The sequence below is a fragment of the Balaenoptera acutorostrata genome, chromosome 11 (assembly GCF_949987535.1).
Source record: "Balaenoptera acutorostrata chromosome 11, mBalAcu1.1, whole genome shotgun sequence".
NCBI lineage: Eukaryota > Metazoa > Chordata > Mammalia > Artiodactyla > Balaenopteridae > Balaenoptera > Balaenoptera acutorostrata.
The window spans coordinates 27,026,031-27,046,138 of record NC_080074.1 but is presented as its reverse complement, the minus strand read 5'-3'; the positions used below and the strand labels follow the sequence as shown (position 1 = coordinate 27,046,138).

Below are 20,108 nucleotides of genomic sequence, written 5' to 3'. Positions count from 1 at the left end.
ATCACAGGTCCTAATTTTTATATGCAGTCTTCCAATCTTTAAATGTTGGTGCTGAATTGACATTAGAATAATAATAAATAAAACATTGTGCAGGTTCACAAAAAGAAAAAAACCCACATCCATGGGCCACATTCTGACCCTAGGGCACAAGTTGGCAACCTCTGTAAAGGAGTTGAAGCCCATGGCGTTGGCATACGAGCCCACCAGCGCACCGCACACGGGGACCGACAGAAGATAGTTCCCAGAGCACCTGCTTGTGAACACACAGGTGTGGGCGTACAGGTTTGCTTTTGGAATTTTCTGAAGAGCTTAGTCTCTCTGAGGATGCCTTATTTTTTTTGTCTTCCTGTGGCTTTATTTCCAGGCTTAGCCTCAGAGTAAAAGCTTTGGGGAGAAGTGGTCTTACACGTCAGAGCCCTAAACACAAAACAAAACAGAAGTCAGGCTACCAGTCTGGCTGATATATCTTCAAAACCACTTTATTTGTTTTAGCTAGTTAGCAATATAAATAATAATTGCAAAAGTGACAGGGTAGCATTTTACATTCCTCATTGTCATTTTAAAAGAGAACAACATGCTCTTTCTTTTTTTTTCTCCCCCAGAGCTTCAGGTGGGCACACGACACAAAGAACTTCTGGATATTGACAGCTCCTCTGTGATTCTTGAAGATGGAATAACCAAGCTGAATACCATTGGCCACTACGAGGTAGGAAAAGATCTAGCACCCACTGGCTCCTTCCTCATCCCCAACCCTAACTGGATTAGATCATCTCCAGGACCACATAAATTGTTATTACAAGACTCTCACCCATTTTCTGGAATCATTCGCAGGTTGCTTATTTCTGGGTCAGAAGTTTTCCTTAGTTGCTCGTGGTCTGCTCATCTCCCGGTACCCCCTCTCCCAGAGCTGCGATTTTCACGTAACCCAGGCACTCTCCATCCTGCGGTTTAGGTCGGAAACTTCACCCTTACCAGATTCCCTGGCCTGTTCAGTGGAAGAGGTACTGTTCAGCTTGACACTGAACAGAGCCTCTAAAGGTTCTAAGTTGCACTGCTGTTCATAATTGACCTGGTGACCTTTGTGTAGGGTTCTTTGTTTCTGAAGAAGATCTACATTTCCTGTTTGTTTGAAATATTCAGCGATGCCTCCTTGGCCTCTGACCCACATGCTGGGTGAGTGTTGAGGTGGGTGAGGGGAGTACGTGATCTGTCAGAGAGCTGAGTGCCAGAGAAGCCTGCCCAGAATGAGAGAGGGTTCACAGGGGAGGTTTCGGAACACTCCGGCAGACTGGGAGTCATTCAGCAACATTATCAAATCTTTGTTGAATATCTACTCTGCACTAAGAGTTGGGGCTGCACGCGAGAGGAACAAAGACCAAGTCTCTGACCTCACGGAGCCTATGGCCCTGGAGAGAAGGGGTGGAAAGGGAAGAGGAGACAAGGAGTAAGGCAACACCTTACTAATACTAGCACTGTTACTACAACACGGTGTGATAGTGCTGTGACTCGGAGCATCCGAGAAGGCTTCCTGCAGGAAGCAGTGACTCATCTGAGACCTGAAGAGTGAGGAGAACTTAACCAGGCCAGCATACCCAGCAGGGAAGGGAGCACATGCTTCTTCTTCTGCAGAAAGACTTTTAGACTGGCTAGAACTTGAGAGGGACAGGGGTGGCAGTGAGAGCCAATAACAGCCAATGTTTACGGAGCCCCTACGCTGTGCCAGGTGCTGGCCTCTGCCTTTCCCTTTATTTCAGCTCATTCTATCCATAGCGGTCCTACGAGACAGGGACTATTACTAACCCACTTTATAGATGGGTACACTGAGGCTCGGGGAGGTTTACTAATAGCTAGTCCGTGGCAGAGGCAAGATTGGGACCCAGATTGTTGGGCTCTAGGGTCCATGGCTTAACCAGTACATGCCGTGGTTTCTCACGGAAGAAGGCCAGAGAAGTGGGGAGGGAGGGGAGAAGGGGACCGTGCAGGCCCAGAAGCTTCTTCAGGAGTCTGGATTTTATCCCCAGCACAGTGGAAAGCCATTGGAAGATCTTAAACAGGGGAGATTTGTGTCTCAGAAAATGACTGTGGCTGTGCATGGAACATGGATATAAGAGGTGCAAAGCTGGAACTAGGGAGACTCGTTAGAAGAATTTCGGGTGAGAAACGACGCTGACCAGGAATGACTCAGTGGCCCTGGAGATAGAGCCAAGCAGATGGGCAGAAGGTGGACACCACGAGCTGTGTGGCTGGGAGGGAGACTGCGGGCAGGGGAGGGGTCAAGGAGGCACGGGGCTGGCTGGGCGGATGCACAGATGTTCTTGCGGAGACGGAGAAGACAGGGGAGCGGCTTCCCAGGCCCCTTGGAGAGTAGGCGCCCCGCCTTTCATGGCTGTGAGTCCCAGGGAGATGTGTCTGCACCAAGAAGGTGTTTGGGGCCTGCCAGGCTTTCCCCTCACCCAGAAAGAAGCTGAGACGTTTCCTTGAGCAGAGCTTCCTGGACAGCAGCCGGGAACAGAGGGCACCACAGCCTTGGGCTCTTTGGCTGAATGGGTCTCAGAGCCGGTTTGGAAATAGTTGCTTTGGGTGACCCGTGGGTGGGTGCTGGCCCTGCAGCCTTTGCTGGAGGGCACCCAGCAGGGAACGTGGCAGATGAACAACTTGCTCCTGTACTCACCCTTCTGCAGCTTAGACTTTCCAACCTTGGGATCATCTTGCCAAGAGCTGTCGAGCTTAGCCTTTGGAGTTTATAAAAATCCCCAGGGAACTTTCTGAAAGTATGTATTCCTATCAGCGGGCCACATTTGGAGAAGCAGTGCCCCAGAGGAAATATAACGGATGGAAGGAGTCAGAGGTGGAAGTGCCTAGGAGAGGGGGCCTTATTGTGGCATCAGTCTGAAGTTCAGAGTTGCAGCCCGGCTGCAGTCTCCTCCTCTTCCTGTATCTGGGTAGCGAGCTTGTCTTGGCAAGCCTGGCAGAAACACAGCCACAAATGCCCTCCTTTCGTATCTTGACTAATGTGCTGGCCTTGCTCAGCTGTGCAGGGAGGGCTGGACCACCCTGGTCAGGCTTCTCAGCATCCCCTGGCAACTGTGTGGCATGGGGTGGGCCCCAAAGGAAGGGGGTGTGGCCACTCACTGGCATTAATAGGAAAAGGCAGGCCAAGGCACTCCAGCAGGGAAAACGAAGAACCATCACCGCCGTCTGCAAGGCAAGGGGAAGACTGTCAGGAGAGATAGGACATCAGTCTTCACTGGAGACATCGGCTGCACTAGACACCTATCTGCTTAGGGATGATAATGAAATTAATCCGGCCTGTAGTCACTTCCCGTCCAAATGATTTATTGGCCTCATACCCTAGCATTGCCACATGGTGGTAATAAATGACAAGACTAGGACACAAGGGCTTAAAGGATTCTCCTTATGTTTAAAAAGCTAAGCCATAAGGCAAATAAGCGCAGAGAGCTTGAAGGAAACTGGGGAGGTCATCGGCCCCGTGCTCTCTGTGCCTGGACCATCTCAAATGCCCTGGTTTTCAAAGACTGCTTGAACAAAAGCATCCAGCACCACCCTCAGCCGCCTAAATCTGTTCTCCATTTAGCAGCACCCCTGCACAATCAAAATTTGGAGTAATTTGACAGGGCTGAGCTGAAGCTCGCTTTTGCCCTTTTTTCATTAAAGAAAAATTTTCTCCTCAAACACATTTCCCTCCAAAGAGACAGGATGCTAATTATCACTCTTATTCATTTACTAAAGTGCTCTAGTTTGAGTCACTGTAGGTGCTTGAAAGTGAAAAACTATATTTCAGTTAAAAATAGGGTCTAACTCAGAGTTTTGAAGTGATTAAGACTCACCTCCCTCCAATTAGCCCAAATTAGTTAGGTTTTAAAGTTAATCTCTAGTGACGGCCAGTTCCTCCTACTATCTAAACAAAGTCCCCTCTGCTGGAGTGTGAGCCTCTCTCTTCTTGCCTTGTTCTGTCCTTAGGGCAAATAGAGTGTAGCTGGTCTCCTCTGAATGATTTACTGTCTGTATATTTGAAGAACAGGTTTCTAGAGGGGATCTGAAGGCACAGCAAAAATATAGCATCTCATGGACCAGATTGCCTTCAGAGTCCCAAATTGCCAGCAATGCCCTGTCACCAGCAGGATGGCATCCTTGCCAACCCTGGGCGTCGGCACAATTGCTCTCCACAGTGATGACAGTGGCAGCTGGTACCCAGCACTTGTCGTGTGCATAAGCGTGATTCATGTTGACACAACCTGTGATGAAGGTGCTTTTATTACCCTCATTCTCCATCAGATGAGCCTGGAAGAGGACAAGTTTCTGCTCCAGTCTCGTTCTGTCCTGTGCAGACAAAGGGTAAAGCCGATGCCTTTACAAACACGTGAAGCCAGAGGCGTTTTCTCCACTATAAAGAACTCCGCCCTAGTGCTTCCGTAACTGGCCACCTCTGTGTTCCCTGTGAAGGGGACTGTGCTGTGCTCTGGAGCTGAGATCAGTTGTGTGTGTCTGTGTGAGTGTCTAGAGGGTGTGGGGATGCTTGCCTGATGTGACTGTAGCAGGGTGGTTTCTCCCAGTCCAGGCTTTCTGCACCTGCCCCGCCATGTGCCCTCTTGCTGGACCATGTTATTGCACCCACACGCAGCAGTGGGGTGGCATCAAGTGTGCAGGACAGGTGTTGTGTCCGGCAGGAAATGCTCTCTACAGATCACGCCTCTTGTTCTGAGCTGTGAGGTTTTGAGGGTAGAAAATACGTTTAACCACCGTGTCATTAAAGAATGTTCCTCCTAACGGGAGCGCGCCGGTACCCAAGTGGTCACTGCTAACGCCAAAGTTGTCATTCACATGACATTTAAAGCTCATAGGAATGTTCCAAAGGGTCTGCTTGGGTAAAGTCAGTGGTCCTTCAGGTCAGGTGTCTCATCTGTGACTCTAAGGGGCTTGAACTGTCTCTAAAGGTCTCTTACAGCATGAATGACTTCAGATTCTTATTTACTAGACACATGGAGTGCTTCCTGTATACTGGGCACTGTTCTAGGAGCTTTTACAAAGAGTAAGTCCTTTAGTCCTCTTTACAGCCCAGTGAGGTAGACACTGTCATTATTCCCATTCTGAGGCCCAGGGAGGCTAAGAAACTTGGCCATGCTCCCATGCTCTCCTCAGTGACGGCCCAAGGCTGGAGGCAGATGAAAAAGGAATTGCACAGAGACCGTGGCCCTGCTCAGGGCCAGAGGGGGATAACCTTGCTCAGAGCCAGGCTTGCAGCTCGTGCTCCTAGCCTCTGAAGCAGCCTGGCTGGAGAGCTTATGAGAAATTCTGGTAGTTACCTTCTCTGATGTCAAAATTAAAAGGGCAACCTCTCTTCAGATCTTATGATGAATCTCACGTCTGTGAGTTTATCAAAATGCTTCCTTCTAATCCTACTTTGACATCCTTTTAAGGCCAATATTCCTTGAAGGCGACAGTAGTTACCTTCTTTCAGAAGGGAGGCCTCTTTCAGGCATCCAAGAGCTGACATCTCCAGCCCAAAAAAAGCCTGGGGAGCTTAGGTTCCCAATCGCCCGCACGCTGGTGGAGGCCAAGCTCCCTCCCTGCGACTAGCTCAGGGTTCCAACAGTCCTCAAAGGGGGTTTGCTTCTGGCCCAAGGCTAATTCCAGGCACACAAGAGAGAAGCAGGAGCTGTACTGTCATTTTCACTAGTTTCAGGGATCCTTCAGAGCTCTGTCCTGGGTGTCAGGAACATCTTGGGTGATTTGGTGTGTCTGTTGAGAATGTTCTGATGGGCCCCTTCCAGACAGTCCGATGAGCACCGAGCCTCCTTTCCTGAAGGAGGGTTATCCCTGAGCAAGGTTATCCCTCTGGCCCTAAGGAAGAAAATAGATTCCTTTTTCATCTGCCTCCAGCCTTGGGGTGTCAGTGAGAAGAGCTAAGGGGAAGGCGGGGAGAGCAGTGTTGATGAGTGGTTGCTGGGACAACGCTAGTTGAATAGGATTCTGTTTTCACAAAATACCATTTTAGGAATGAGAGATACCAGTAAGGGTTTCTACATGGTGCTTTGTATTGACTATTGTGTTTTTAGACTTAAGGAAAAAGTATCATGGTATTTCAGACCCTATTCATAATTTTCCATGAATTTCTTAGGCTGAAGTTCCAGCTTTCCTCTTGGGCTCAATCATTTGAAATTGCCAATATTTGACCATTTTTTACTTACAAAAATGGCAGTTTCATCAGGTTAAGTTTAAGTTCAACCTTATATTTTTAGAAGATCTGTTTTTATGGCATAATCTTCAACTTGTGGCATAAAGATAGTATTTTACCACAGAGAAATCCCGCCTTTACTTGCAAATAGTTTGGAGGATATGTAGCTTCTGCTTGTTTGTTTTTAATTAATTAATTAATTAATTTTTATTTTTGGCTGCACTGGGACTTTGTTGCTGCGCACAGGCTTCCTCTAGTTGCGGTGAGCAGGGGCTACTCTTCGTTGTGGTGCGCAGGCTTCTCGCTGCGGTGGCTTCTCTTGTTGTGGAGCACGGGCTCTAGGTGCACGGGCTTCAGTAGTTGTGGCACGCAGGCTCAGTTGTTGTGGCTCGCGGGCTCTAGAGCGCAGGCTCAGTAGTTGTGGCGCACGGGCTTAGTTGCTCCGCAGCATGTGGGATCTTCCCGGACCAGGGATTGAACCCGTGTCCCCTGCATTGGCAGGCTGATTCTTAACCAGTGTGCCCCCAGGGAAGTCCGTAGCTTCTGTTTATTTCAGGAGCAACTTTAAATTGATGACATGGGTCCATTTCTCCCTTTGTGGTCACAACTCCTAATTCTGATGGTGGAAAAGTCTGCAGTCCTCTCCACCTCTTTCCAACACGGGCCAGCCATCATTGGAGGGGTATGGCCTCGTTGTCGTTTTGAATCTTGGAGCACCATGAGACTGGAAGGAATTTAATTTGAAATTGCCTTGTGTACCAGTTCTGCTCTGGGCTGGAGAAACATTCCTGCCACAGATCCATCTAGTGACATTAATCTTTCGTTGATTTAATTTGGTTTTCATTCTTAAAGTAGGGGCCAAGAGGACGCTCCCTGCCTCACAGGAGTACGGGAGGATTAATGATCCACTCTTAGGAAAGCATTTGGAGCTCCTCAAATGGAACAAACAGCATCATAGTTTTAACACTTTGGATTCTGTGGCACTTTTCAAAAAGGCATTTCTGTCCTTAACTGAGCAGCAGCTGACTTTTGTGCGAAACAGAAAATGGAAACCTTTCCCCCCACAAACATCTGTAAATAAACTAGTTTTCTGTCTTTACAACAATGTTAAAGTGTCACGTGGGGGAAAAATGTTCCAGCCCTAGAGCAGCTGTGAAGGTTAGAAATACACTTGCACACATACATGCTCAAACACACACACACAACTCATCCACTGATAAAATGCTTTTACACTTGCTCTCAGGAGATAATTTCAGAGTAAAATTTCCCCGGTACAAGCTGCGTCTGCGCTGTCTTAATGCCTGAGCACTGTGCCAGCAGCGAGTCATTGCCAGCTCTTGAAAAGACGTTTGAACTTTTGGCTGTGCTTCTCATCGGAAGGCCCATCCTTGGTGTTTGTGACCGTAGAGCAAGGGTGCTCGCTTTTGGCGAAACAAAGCATCTGACAGTAGCAGAGTATTGGCTCAACACTCATCAGGATCCATTTGGGATTCATTCTTTGACAATTACCCAGAATGAATCACCAGCTTCATTTTTTAAAAAGGTATTTATTGGCTTAGAAACAGAGCATATCCAGCTCTTCATGGGGAGGAATTCTGAAACTATGTTCAAACATTCTCATAAACTCGGCGTCTGAGTATTGCTAAGGGGGTGCCTGCACAGAGCGTTTACTTTAATTGCATCAAATATGGAGGAGAATTGGAAAATCAGCCAACACGGTCGCTCAGTGAATGGCTCAAGGGGAGAGGAGAGGATGTTTGGTAATAATGGCAGAGACCAGGAGCTCAATAAGAGTTTAGAATCCGTGCTCGAGACACTTTGCAGAGGCCAGAGGGCCCCTGCCAGCCCCTGCCCAGAGCCCCCTCCCTACAAAATGTCCTGAACACCAGGAGTTGGAGGCCTCTGGCCCGCACTTAGTGGCTGGCTGGACCCTGTGCTCAGGGGCGCCCTCTAGGGCTGGCTGTTGCGCGTGTTCCTTCCTCTGTGGGGACAACCTGCAAGAGATTAGGCTTGAATCCTTTGGTGTTTGCTGAGCAGGTTTGTACATTCTGATAACCAATGTGCTGCAGGCCAGAAGAGAAATTCTAAGTTTCTACTTTTTTCCAAATGGAGGGAGGCCAGGTCCAAATTAATATTAGAATTCAGAACAGCCTTCACGCTTTGAAGTGCAGGGAAAAATCACTTAGCTGATGAATGTTCAGAAATGACAGGGTTAATCTTTCAGCCACATCCCAGAGTGAAGGTGAAGATTTGTGTAGCCCTGACCTGCCTCTTCTTATGGCCCCTTTGTCTTACATTTTTGTGGGCCAGCCCCTCAAAACAATTTCCTCCTCCCAGGAAGCAAGGCCTGCTCTCTTGTCTCTCAGCATCTAGTCCCCCTTGGCCTGAAGAGGCCTTCTTCCCCTGGTTGGGTGTGGGGAAGGGGTGCACAAAGGCCATTGGGCCCTGGCTTCCACGGTCCCAAAAAGCCTCAGATGAGAACTCTTGACCTTATCTCCAAAAGAGGCTATACATTGGTGTTGAAATTGTGTGTCAGTGTGGTAAAAGCATTTATTTGTCAAATGTGTACATTTAAAATCTGTGGCAGTTTTTTAACAGCTGTGTTGAGATATAATTTATATACCATAAAGGTCACCTTTTCAAAGTGTACAATTCAATGGTTCTTGGAACATTTGCAGAGTTGTGCGATCATCACCACAGTCTAATTTTAGAACATTTTCATCACCTCAGATAGAAACCTTGAACTCATTAAGAGTCATTCCTCATTCTTCCAACTCCTGTTTTAGGCAACTAGTAATCTATCTTCTGTTTGTATAAATTTGCCTATTCTGGACAAATTATATAAATGGGATTGTACAATATTGGATCTTTTGTGACTGGTTTCTTTCACTTAGCAATGCTTTTGAGGTCCATTCATGTTGTAGCATGTGTCAATACTTCTTTCCTTTTTGTAGTGTATGGCAATTTTTTGTAGTGTATTCATTCAATAGAATAATAGTAATTTTAAAAGGATGAACTACTGGTAGCTGCAACAACACAGATAAACATTGTAGGCCTTATATGGACCCTATGCTGAATGATTCCATTTACATAAAGTTCAAGAACAGATAAAACTAATCAATGGCAATGGAAGTCAGAAAAGTGATTACCCCTGGATGAAGATGGGGTGGTTATTGGTTGAGAAGCCTAATAGGGGTACTTCTTGGGACCCTGAAATATAATTTTATATCTTGATGTGGGTGGTGGTTACACCGTATGTGCTTAAGTGAACATTCTTGAGCTGTACACTTAATATTAGCACTTTCCTGTAAGTCATGTTTCAATTTTAAAGTTTTTATTTAAAAGTATATGCAATTTTATGATTTTTACAAGCTTCTTTTAAAAAATAAGAAATACCTGCAGAAAAGAAAACAAATTGTAAGTAAGTGTACTACTGGATGAATTATCATAAAGTCAGCCTATCTTATAACTTCCACTCAGATCAAGAAATAGAGCACTGTGGGCACCACAGAAGCTCCCTCCTGGACGTTCCTAATCACCACCCCCCTTCTCTTCTCCAAACAGTGAAATCATAGTTGCGACTGTTTTAGCTAAATGTGAATGGAATCACACGGTATGCATTCCATTTTGTCAGGCTTCTTGGGCTCACCATTATCACTGTGAGGTTCATGCATATGGCATGTAGCAGTAATTTGCTCACTTTCATTGTTTTATCATTGCCTGTTTTATGAATATACCCCAAATTATTTATTCATTCTACTGTTGATGGTTATTTCCAGTACGGGGCGTTTACAAAGTTTATCTCAGGATATGTACAGGTGTATACCTGGATGTGAAACTGCTCTGTCACGAGTTTATAGGTTAGTTTTTGAAAACTTGTTTCAGCATTTCTTAATATAGTAGGAACCCCCAAAATGAAAACGGCCCAAACATCTCCTGCCCCCTAGAGGCTGAGGTGCCTCCCAGCACAGCTGGGTCCTCCCCTGGTCCAGGGCTGGCCCGCCTCCTGTTGGCCCCACAGCATCCTTTGAGCACTTGCCTCCCCGCATCTCATGGCCTTGTCTGCCACCTTCACAGGACCGCAGACTCTTTGAGGGCAGAGGGAGTGTCTTGCTCATCATTATAGCCCCAGCCTCCAGTGCCCAAAACATAGGAATTCTTAATAAATATTTGATTGAATAAGTGAGAGAATATAAGATCCACCCAGATATCTAATTCCTTGGTAAAGGTGAGAAATACATTAAATTTTGAAAACTCATCTATTTTTTATCTTTGCTTTCAGATATCAAATGGATCCACTATAAAAGTCTTTAAGAAGATAGCAAATTTTACTTCAGGTAACAGACATAATGCTGTTAACCTTTTGTTCTCACCCCACTTTATAAAGTATCACGTTTTGCCTCTCTTGGATGTACTGTCACAAAGATGAGATTGAGTTGTTGCCAGGTACTTCTCTGAGAGAGTGGAGGAAAGCCGTTTCGATCTGTTTCTGGTCCCAAGAATGTGAACCCTGCAAAGAGGGGGACAGGAAACTGTGAACAGTGGTTGCCCCAGCTGCCCGACACTGAGGAAGTTGCTGTCATTAAGCACCCTAAGCTCAGGGCAGAATCTTAGCCATTGTATAACTCTTTTCCAACTCCTCAGTAGGATGGGGGCTAACCGAGGGGATCCCCCTGGCAAGCTGAGGGAAGCCTGCAGATTATCACACAGCCCTGGAAGCTCTGAACAAACAAGATAATTCACTTAGCCGAAATCTCCTAGTGACAGACCAACTACAGAGGGAGCTTTGTGGAGAAGTTACTAGGCCAGTCTCTAAACTCTCTTCTACCTCCCCGCCAGCCTCGGGGCAGGAAAACACTGTGACAGTGCCTTGAGAAAATCCCTAGGTCCAGGGTCCAGGGTTGTCTCCAGAGAAATTATATCCACGCCAAGACAGTCAGTCCTCAGCCCCCAGAAAGGTTCTGGGCCTCACCAACAGGACCTGTTCACACACACAGCTGGAGGTGGGGCTTTCTGATTCCTGGATTCAGTGCTAGGAGCAGCCTGGTAGGTCCCAACACCTGGTGAGTGCAAACGAAGAATGCGGGGCTCCCAATTAAATAGGATAACTTGGTAGGTTGTAGGACACCCCTTGGGGAACCCCGCCCCGCCCCCCCACACACATTCCCCCATCCATCATTACGTCAGGCTATAGTGAGAAACCACCTTGCAGAGGGCGGCTATCCTTCTGGTCTAGGGGGATTGGTGTCCTTGTGCTGTAATAAGTGCAAGAGCTGTGTACTGTAGGCTTTAATGACTGGTCTTTTGAGAGCTTGTTATTTGGAGATCTTGCATTTGGATCACTTCATGGGACTTCGAGGCAGTCAACAACACCTCTGCTTCCTCCCTGTCCAATCCGGTGGACACTGGATCACTCTCCTAACCCTCCAAACCCCTGCCCCTCTGTCCTTTCATCACCCACTCTGTGAAAGTCCCAGCCCAGCCCTGGATGAACCGAACTTCTCACCTTTCCTGACCCTACAGCTGGGCAGTCACAGGGGAAAGGCCCACGCCAGCACAGTTGGAGTCACAGTAAATTGCTGTCTTGACCAGGACGCTCCACGTAGCCTGTTCCCCCCGTGCTTCTGCTTCTCGAGGCAACCGACTGTGTTCTCCATAATCCCACCTTCTCTCCTTGAAGCTCTGACCCCCACTGCTCCCCTATCAGCACATGACTTCACCCAGTGCTTCACAGAGAAAACAGAAATCAGAATTCCCTCAACAACGTGCACTAACCCTCCCTCCCTGCGTCTGCCATTCCCTCCTCCTCGCTCCCCTGACGTTCCAGGGCTGCCCTTCCTCCCAGCAAGACCTGTCTCTCACCTGGGCTTTGGATCCCACCATCCTTTCCAACCTTCTGAGCATTCCTACGACACTGCCACCGGTGATCTCTCCTCTCACCTGCACTTGCTTTCCCTCCCCCGCTACTGTATTTTTCCACAAGCATGTCGAGGTATTCTAGTCTCTCATCTTCAAAACGAAAAACCAAGTGCTTTAATCCTTCCCTTCCCTGCATTTGCCACTCCCTTCACAACCTCGTTTCTTCCCAGACTGTCCTCACTCTGTGCTGCTCTCCCACCTGCTCTATGACCTCTGCCTTGCTGCCCTTCTCTCAGATCCTAGAAGGGGTCGCCTTCCCTCCCACCGCAGGGCCTTTGTACCCATTCCCCTCCCCCATTGGCCTGGCTCATTATCCATTCATTTAGGTTCAGTCCCGACATCCCTTCCTCAGAGAACCTCCCAGGCTAGGTTCGTCTCTTGTTAGATACTTTCCTAGCATATTCTTCTTCTCCATGGTCCTTATCACAAGGGTATTAATTAAATAATTAATTGTGTAATCAGTAAGTCTCTCTCATTGGCTAGGATGTGAGCTCCATTAGCTGAGAGCTAGGTCTGTCTTATTCATCGCTGTTTGCCTAGTAGCCCCTGGCACACAGGTGCCCCAGCTCTAGCTGACCTGAACCTCTCCTACCCCACCCTCAGGTGATCGGTCAGCCTCTGTTCCAGGGACAGGGAACCTGCTTCCCACCCCAGCCCCTGGCCCATCCTGTCTTCATACTGTTCTTAAGGTCTTAAGACACAGCAGGGGGGGAAGTGTAGCTATGAAGAGCTCAAGTAGGAGGGCTCAAGTAACCTCTTCTGTTTATAGCACAAATGGGGCATCTTATGAGAAGGCCAGTTACCGTGGCTGTTGTTTTAATGGACTGTTTCTCTCCCTCTTTCTGGGGCGTTCAGATGTGGAATACTCAGAAGACCACTGCCATTTGGTGAGTTCAGGCTTTCTTGTGCTCCTGCTGAATCGGACGCCTTCTGCAGCACGAACGGTCTCCTTGGGTAACGCTTCTTCTACTCTGTCTTCCCTTTAGATTTTACCAGATTCGGAAGCATTCCAAGATGTGCAGGGAAAGAGACATCGAGGGAAGCACAAGTTCAAAGTAAAAGAAATGTATCTGACAAAGCTGCTGTCGACCAAGGTAAACTTACTGTTCTGGGAGCGCTTTTACGGCTACCTTGGGGGTGTATGATGTGTTTGACTTAATTTCCACCGAAGTGTGAAAATGCTACAAATCCCTTGTGCCTTCTAGCAAAGCAAAATGAAAGTTTAAATTGTAAACACTTCCTACCCCCTTCTTCTGTTTTTACAAACTGCAAAGATAAAGCACTTTACAAATTTCCACCATAACATCTTCAGTCAGGGATTTAATATTGTTCCCAGTCCCTTTACCCACCATTGCACTATTGTTATATTTTTAAGTGGACGGCATAATTATTCCTTTTTGTTTACTTGTTATTATAGGTGAGCAATAAAACTCCCTCTTTGAATTGCAAATAAAATGAAGAGGGGGGAGGTCATTTTAAAATTAAGAATTCTGTTCACATATAAAAGTGTCAGATATGAAAGCCCATGGAATACCAAATTGGGAGCAAATTTTACTTTATCTGGCTTTTAGTGGGATTAACGGAAGTCTGTGGTGATCCTTTTTTTTTTTTTTTTCTGAAATGACTAGCAATGTAAATGCTATTATCTACACCTGGCCCTAGTCTTCTGATGGGCATGCTTCTTCAGATTATAGCAGAGCATCTGCTTGGAGCTTAGATTTGTTTAGTGGGTAGAGGACAGCCAGAGCCTCTTGATTTTCTCATCTGTCCGACAGAGCTCTGCCTATTTGGTTTTAGTAAAACACTCAAATGCTTTGGAAAGTACACGATAAAACCCTATGATGGAAATATATGCAACAGGAAAAGTTCTGGGAACCGAGCAACATCACTTGAGTTTTTCTAGGCTGAACATAATAAAAGCCAAAGGTCTGGGGCTTCTTGGTTTATGTATACAGACCTCCAACTTACATTTCAACTGCTAGAGATGTCTAAGATAGCCTCCCTGTTGACTAAACAGCGTTATCAGCAAGAAGCTTATGAAGCAGATCTAAACCTGGGCATGGATTTTCAGGACCTTTGTCTAATACTGTGAGTGTTGGCCTCATTTGACGATTTTACATACTTTCTCTTCAGCTTGTTTTTCTCTGTTTTGTAACTCAGATTTCATTTTTCATCGTGTTTTCAAAACCACCACCCTATTTTTTTAATCTTCCAGGTCTGATGTGCTCTGTCTTTCAGGTGGCAATTCACTCTGTGCTCGAAAAACTTTTTAGAAGCATTTGGAGTTTACCCAACAGCAGAGCCCCGTTTGCTATAAAATACTTTTTTGACTTTTTGGATGCCCAGGCTGAAAGCAAAAAAATCACAGATCCTGATGTTGTACATATTTGGAAAACAAACAGGTGGGAACGAACAGTAGGTGATTACTGTTTTCAAAAACCTGGGTCAGAATCTTTAAAAGAAAGGCATGGATGGTTACAGAAGGATTCATTTATCCCTATCTTAGAGTTTTTTGGCTTGGTAAGCTATCATGTCAAAGCAGTTTCTTGCTGTTACTATTTTTAAACAATAAACAAAACCATTCCTGTGCTGAGACTCCTAGTCTTTAGGACAAAGAAAATAAACTCTATTATCTTTAAACAAGTTTAGCTTGACCAGTAAAAGATGAGAAATTAATATTTTGTGGTTTTATCCTACAATTTTCAATTAGAGAAGACTCTTAAATTTGTCCCTCAGAGAATTACTCTTTGCGGTTTCCAAGCTGTCCATTTTGTGTAGAAATTTCTCCTTTTATTTGATCAAATGCCATGAGAATTAGTCAAAGGGTTGTATTTTGTTTTGTTTTTTAATACTTTACCTTAAGCTGAGGCAAGGCATCCAAATTAAAATTTCTTCTCAGTAAAGAAACATAGCTCATTACCTCCAATTGAAATACTCTGTGCATGAGGTGAATGAGAGTTAGTTATGATGTAATAGAACTTCTCAGTGCAACCTCAAGCCCTTCTAAGCACTGGGGTTAGCCAGACCATTTTAAATAAGTGTTAAAAGCTCCAGGTCTATCCTAGCTCTCTACTCTGGCTCCCTCCCTCCCTTTGTTCTAGCCTCTCCTTCCCAGGCCCTGCTTCTCCCACACCAAGCTCCGGTGCTGCACGCGACAATTTCACTGTGAAGACAGTAGCACACGAGCAGGGGCACTAGTCAGGACAGGAGAGCTACTGAGAGGCCCAGCAGCCCCTATGATGGAGGGAATTAGCTAGGCCACAGGACTCTGAATGACTTCCAAGTTCATATGCAAATATCTGAGTACCGACTGTATACCAAGTACTGTTAGGTGTTGGAGAGACAGTAACAAACAGACAGAAATCCGTGTTCTTACAGCGCTTGCATTTTAACAGGTAAATTGTGGTATATTAGAAGTCGATTAGTGCAGTGCACAGAGTGGGGAAAAAAGGATAGAGACAGGATAGGGTGGTCAGAGGCCTCAGGAGATGACATTTGGATCAGGTCTTCAAAGAGGGCACAAACCATGAGACCGTCTGGGGCAAGACCGTTTCAGAAAGACGGACAAAAGCAAAAAGTCCTGAGGCACAAGCCTGCCTGGTATGCATGAAGAGGAGCGACGAGGCCAGTGGAGTTGGGGCGAGTAAGGTGAATAGTAGTAGATGAGGGCCCAGGCCTAGATCATGCAGGGGTTTTCTCCAGAGAGGGATGGAGAGCCACAGAGGGTTTTGAACAGAGGAGACACAGGACCTGATTCTGAGTTAAGAGAATTGCTAGTACCTGTGGGAGAATTAACTGTTGGGAACTGGGGGGTAATAATCTAGGTGAGAGATGACAGTGGCTTAGGCCAGGGTGTAGCACTTAGAGGGGGTGAGAAGAGGTCAGGTTCTAGAGATCTGATGAGATGCTCTCATTGGTAACCATTATTTAATATAATCTGGAACTTTTTGTGGAGAACATTCTTGTCTTGTCAAGGGCCACTTTCAGACTTCTCCAGTCCTCCCTTTCAGTAGCTCTGACAGTTTAACCCTTTCTTGTTCTGAGTGATGCTGCCATCTGTTGCTTGGTATATTTGGCAAAGCAGACTTGCATACTTCAATGACAAGGACAAAAACACCCGTTTACAAACTGTGATAAACAGAGCATCTGCCTCATATGAATGGCTGTATTTGAAGAGAGTTTTCTCTCTCTTGGAACAGCCTCCCTCTTCGCTTCTGGGTAAATATCCTGAAGAACCCTCAGTTTGTCTTTGACATTAAGAAGACACCACACATAGATGGCTGTTTGTCAGTGATCGCCCAGGCATTCATGGACGCGTTTTCCCTCACAGAGCAGCAACTTGGGAAGGTAAGGCCCAGCTTTAGGATTTCCTGTACGTATTTCTGTCTTCCTCGTAAATATTCAAATAATAAACCATACCAGCTAAAAAGAAAGTCAGTGATAGTCACTGAAAATTTGCTTTTCTTCAAAAAATCTCTCATTTATTTCTATTTTTATCTAGTTTAAGTGAAAACCAAAATAGATTATTTCCACCCTACTGCAGACTCTGCCTGTGAAAACCTTTTGTTTTTCTTTGTTTCCTAGAAAAATCGTCTACAGGCGCTAATAAACTATGAACCCAAAGTATGAAACTACTGAAATTTGCCTAAATTAATTCCATCTGAATATACCTAAAAGTGTCTATTTGAATACAACACATTTCTGATGGGGAAGGAAATCTTGCCTGAGATTTCTAATACCTCTAGTTTGTCAGTTTACAATCAAATCAATATTGTTTTTCTATGGTTTTCTTTGCTGAGCAAAAGCTCTAAAAGGCAAAAAAAAAAAGATAAAAATACAGAGGAAACTTTGAAAGAGATGTTTTGGTCTTATTCAGGTACTCAGAAATATATTAAACTGAGCAGTTTACGTATCTAATGGGTTTAGAAAATCTTTTTCATGCTGAGCATTGGCTCTTTGGTGGAAGGATGTTCAGAGTGTCTGGAATGAAGTGTGAAGGACATGTCATAGGTGCCTCAGACTCCTAGTCTAAATCCAAACTCACCGCAAACCAAACCCGTTTTTGACTTTTATTTTCCTAGCATTGCGTAGTCTCTCAAGGTAGAATCCTTGGCATTACCTTCAACTCCTTCTTCCTCCCACCTCTATCTCCCATTGGTTACTACTCACTTCTGTCCCTTTCTTCTCACTCCTCTGACCTATCCCTTCATCCCTTCTCCACTGGGATAACTGCCTGCTTAACTGGTGTCCTGGCCCCTGCTGTCTGCCTCATCCCCCTTTCACTGTGTCTCAGGTTATCTTTCTAAAACATAACTCTGATCTTGTCAGGCTCCTGCTTAGTTAAACATTGTAAATACTTACCATTACCCACCAGATACAATCTTCACAGTGCCACATGGCCCTTCCTGACTGGGCTTCAAGTCTCTTTTCTGGCCTCCTCGTTTTCTTGCCCAATCCTTCTGCCTTCTATGCTATGGCTTTTAGTTTTCCCAAACTTAACCATGAGCTTGTTTTCACATCCCTTTGCTCATCCCTTTCCTGTCTCATAACCCCTCTGTCTAGTAAAACCCTACTTATTCATTCATTCAAGAAACATGATTCCCTAATGTGTACCAGAAACTGCAGAATCAGATTAGTCTAAAACATACCTACTCTGTGACTGTTCCCCTGATGGATTTCCCATGCGCTTTCTTCTTTTGACCAATAAAGTTCTTCCTAGCATGCAATACACGGAAAGACACGTAACTGGTTACTTATCCATAGTAAAAATGGCTGTTATTGTTTACTTACTATGTTCCTGGCATATTTCAATTAATCCTCACAAGAACCCCATAAAGTACTTACTATTACCCTCATTTTATAGATGAGGAATTGATGTTCTGAGAGGTTACAAGTCTTGTTTAAGAGCATATGTCTAACTAACTCTATGGTCCTTTTCTTTGCTCTATACACTGCTACTAGTTACTCGTATCTTAGTAAGCACTGTGTAAGTTTGTCTTCCCTGATAGACTGTAAGCTTCTTAAGGGCAGGTACTGGTTGGTTTTTCATTCAATGCCTACCCACAGTCCCTGGCTAAATAAATCTTTATTGAATGAATGTGATTGCATGAGTTGTGGGTTCTACTTAAACTTGACAGGTGAAAAAAAATCTCAGTAATTATCTCAGTCTAGGCATCCTTTAGAATGATTCATCAAGCCATTGATAGGCCATTCAAGCCATCAATACATTTAAAAATGTACTGTGACACTGGCCCTATCATTAACTCACCTATCTTCCCTGAGGAGTGATGCAATAAAAATACATATTCCAAGACAAGAAAAATTTAAGCAAATTTTTGTTTGGGCCTCCTCCCTCTCTTCTAGTGTGCATTGTGCACCTGCTTTATGAATTAACCAGACCTCCCCAATGGCAGAAACACCTACTGAACCATAAAGATCAATTTTTCTTCTTGTCACTAGCTGTGTAACTCCTTAGAAGATAACATTCCTTTCTCAATCCTGTAAGGTGTCACGATGACCCACCACCCTCCTTATATGTGCAGAACAGACTGGTCAGATGACCTGGGGAGATACTGGGCTGCACCTAATGGAAGCTCTTAGGTTAAATAATACTTACTTATGACCTGATTAATGCTACTACCTGTATTACTTACGTTCTGCCTATTTTACAAGATTACTGTTTCTTGCATTACCAAACGTGTGACTGAGCCTCCAATAAGAATCATGATGACTAGGTGACTTGAAATGATTGGCCAAATATCAATGATTGATTGTAATAGTGTAATTCTAGATGTGGGAAGAAGCAACAGGAGGGAACCTGGACCATTCCTGGACCATAATAGACTAGTAAGACAGGTGGGTCCAGAGGCTTTTGGCTCCTGTTAATGGGGCCTACCTCGTTCAGTAATAGCACAGTGAGTGGCCTATCAATGAAATCCTCATCTGACCTGGGAATGAGCATTCCTGGTCATGAAATGCCTCCCCAACATTGGTCAAAATAAAAAATGATGCCCATCATCCAGTTCTGTAAGAATCAAGTCATTAGCCGCTGCAGTCACTGACCTATAATACACCCTGAAAGGAATTCAAGGCAAAGATCAGGATGAGGCATTCTGTGCTCTGGGAAAACTGGCAGAACTAGCCCTCAGTTAGATATTTTCAAGAGAAAATTTTATGAACTCAGTTTCTTGAATCTTCCCATACTTAGTTAATGGTTTTAGTGCATTTCTAAGATATCTGCTCCTCACAAATAGCAGTAAACTTCAACCAAGATGTACATTTGATTGCACATCCCCCTTCCCTCAAATCACATATACAGGCCTCCCCCACTTACCTCTTCCAAACAGTGCTCACAGCTTTCTGAGAGGCTATCTCCTGGGTCATAATCCTCAGGTTGGCTCGAATACATTTTTCCATTTCTTTCTTAGATTGACTATTAATTTTTCTTTGACAGTAGATGTTACATTAATTTTGTCAAAATTATAACTTTTAAAAACAAATCTTCATTTAAATTTTAATATCACTGTTAAAATTACTTAAAAACATTCAAACTGCCAGGGAATTTTTGCAAAATGAGACATCAGAGCCACCAATACTAATGACCATGCTCTTTCCTGAGGACACTGGAAGATCTTTATGATCTAAGAAAATAGAAGGGACAAGCAGAAAAATCTGCCACTGCCAATTACTTACCACGTTCATGGTTATATAAAGGGCTCAATCAGACCTACACTCAAACCTTTTATAAATGCCAGAATTCACTGGTGGGTGAGGATGAGAGCAAATGTTTTAATTCAGGCTTTTTACAACTATTAGTAATGAACTATGATTGAAATAAGTTCCATTGTTACAGTAACTCAAAATCATGCAAAAATAATAATTTCAGTTCTTTTATGAGAGGAAGGCAGAATATATTAGCATTTAATCTGCCTGAAGATAACAGTGACTCACCAGAACTATCTGGATAGCAGTCAGTCGTGCAGTCAACAACGTT

At 44.9% G+C, this 20,108-nt stretch overlaps 1 protein-coding gene across 2 annotated transcripts in view; it reads left to right on the top strand.

The window, feature by feature from the left end:
• The window catches only part of PLXNC1 (plexin C1), a 305,776-nt gene that overhangs the window by 281,543 nt on the left and 4,125 nt on the right, over positions 1 to 20,108 (top strand). For both annotated transcript variants that reach the window (XM_057556153.1, XM_057556152.1), the window contains 6 exons: positions 603 to 706; positions 10,479 to 10,533; positions 12,971 to 13,002; positions 13,102 to 13,209; positions 14,354 to 14,517; positions 16,315 to 16,462. In XM_057556153.1, coding sequence (XP_057412136.1) covers positions 603 to 706; positions 10,479 to 10,533; positions 12,971 to 13,002; positions 13,102 to 13,209; positions 14,354 to 14,517; positions 16,315 to 16,462 — 611 coding nt within the window. The remainder of the gene's footprint in view (positions 1 to 602; positions 707 to 10,478; positions 10,534 to 12,970; positions 13,003 to 13,101; positions 13,210 to 14,353; positions 14,518 to 16,314; positions 16,463 to 20,108) is intronic.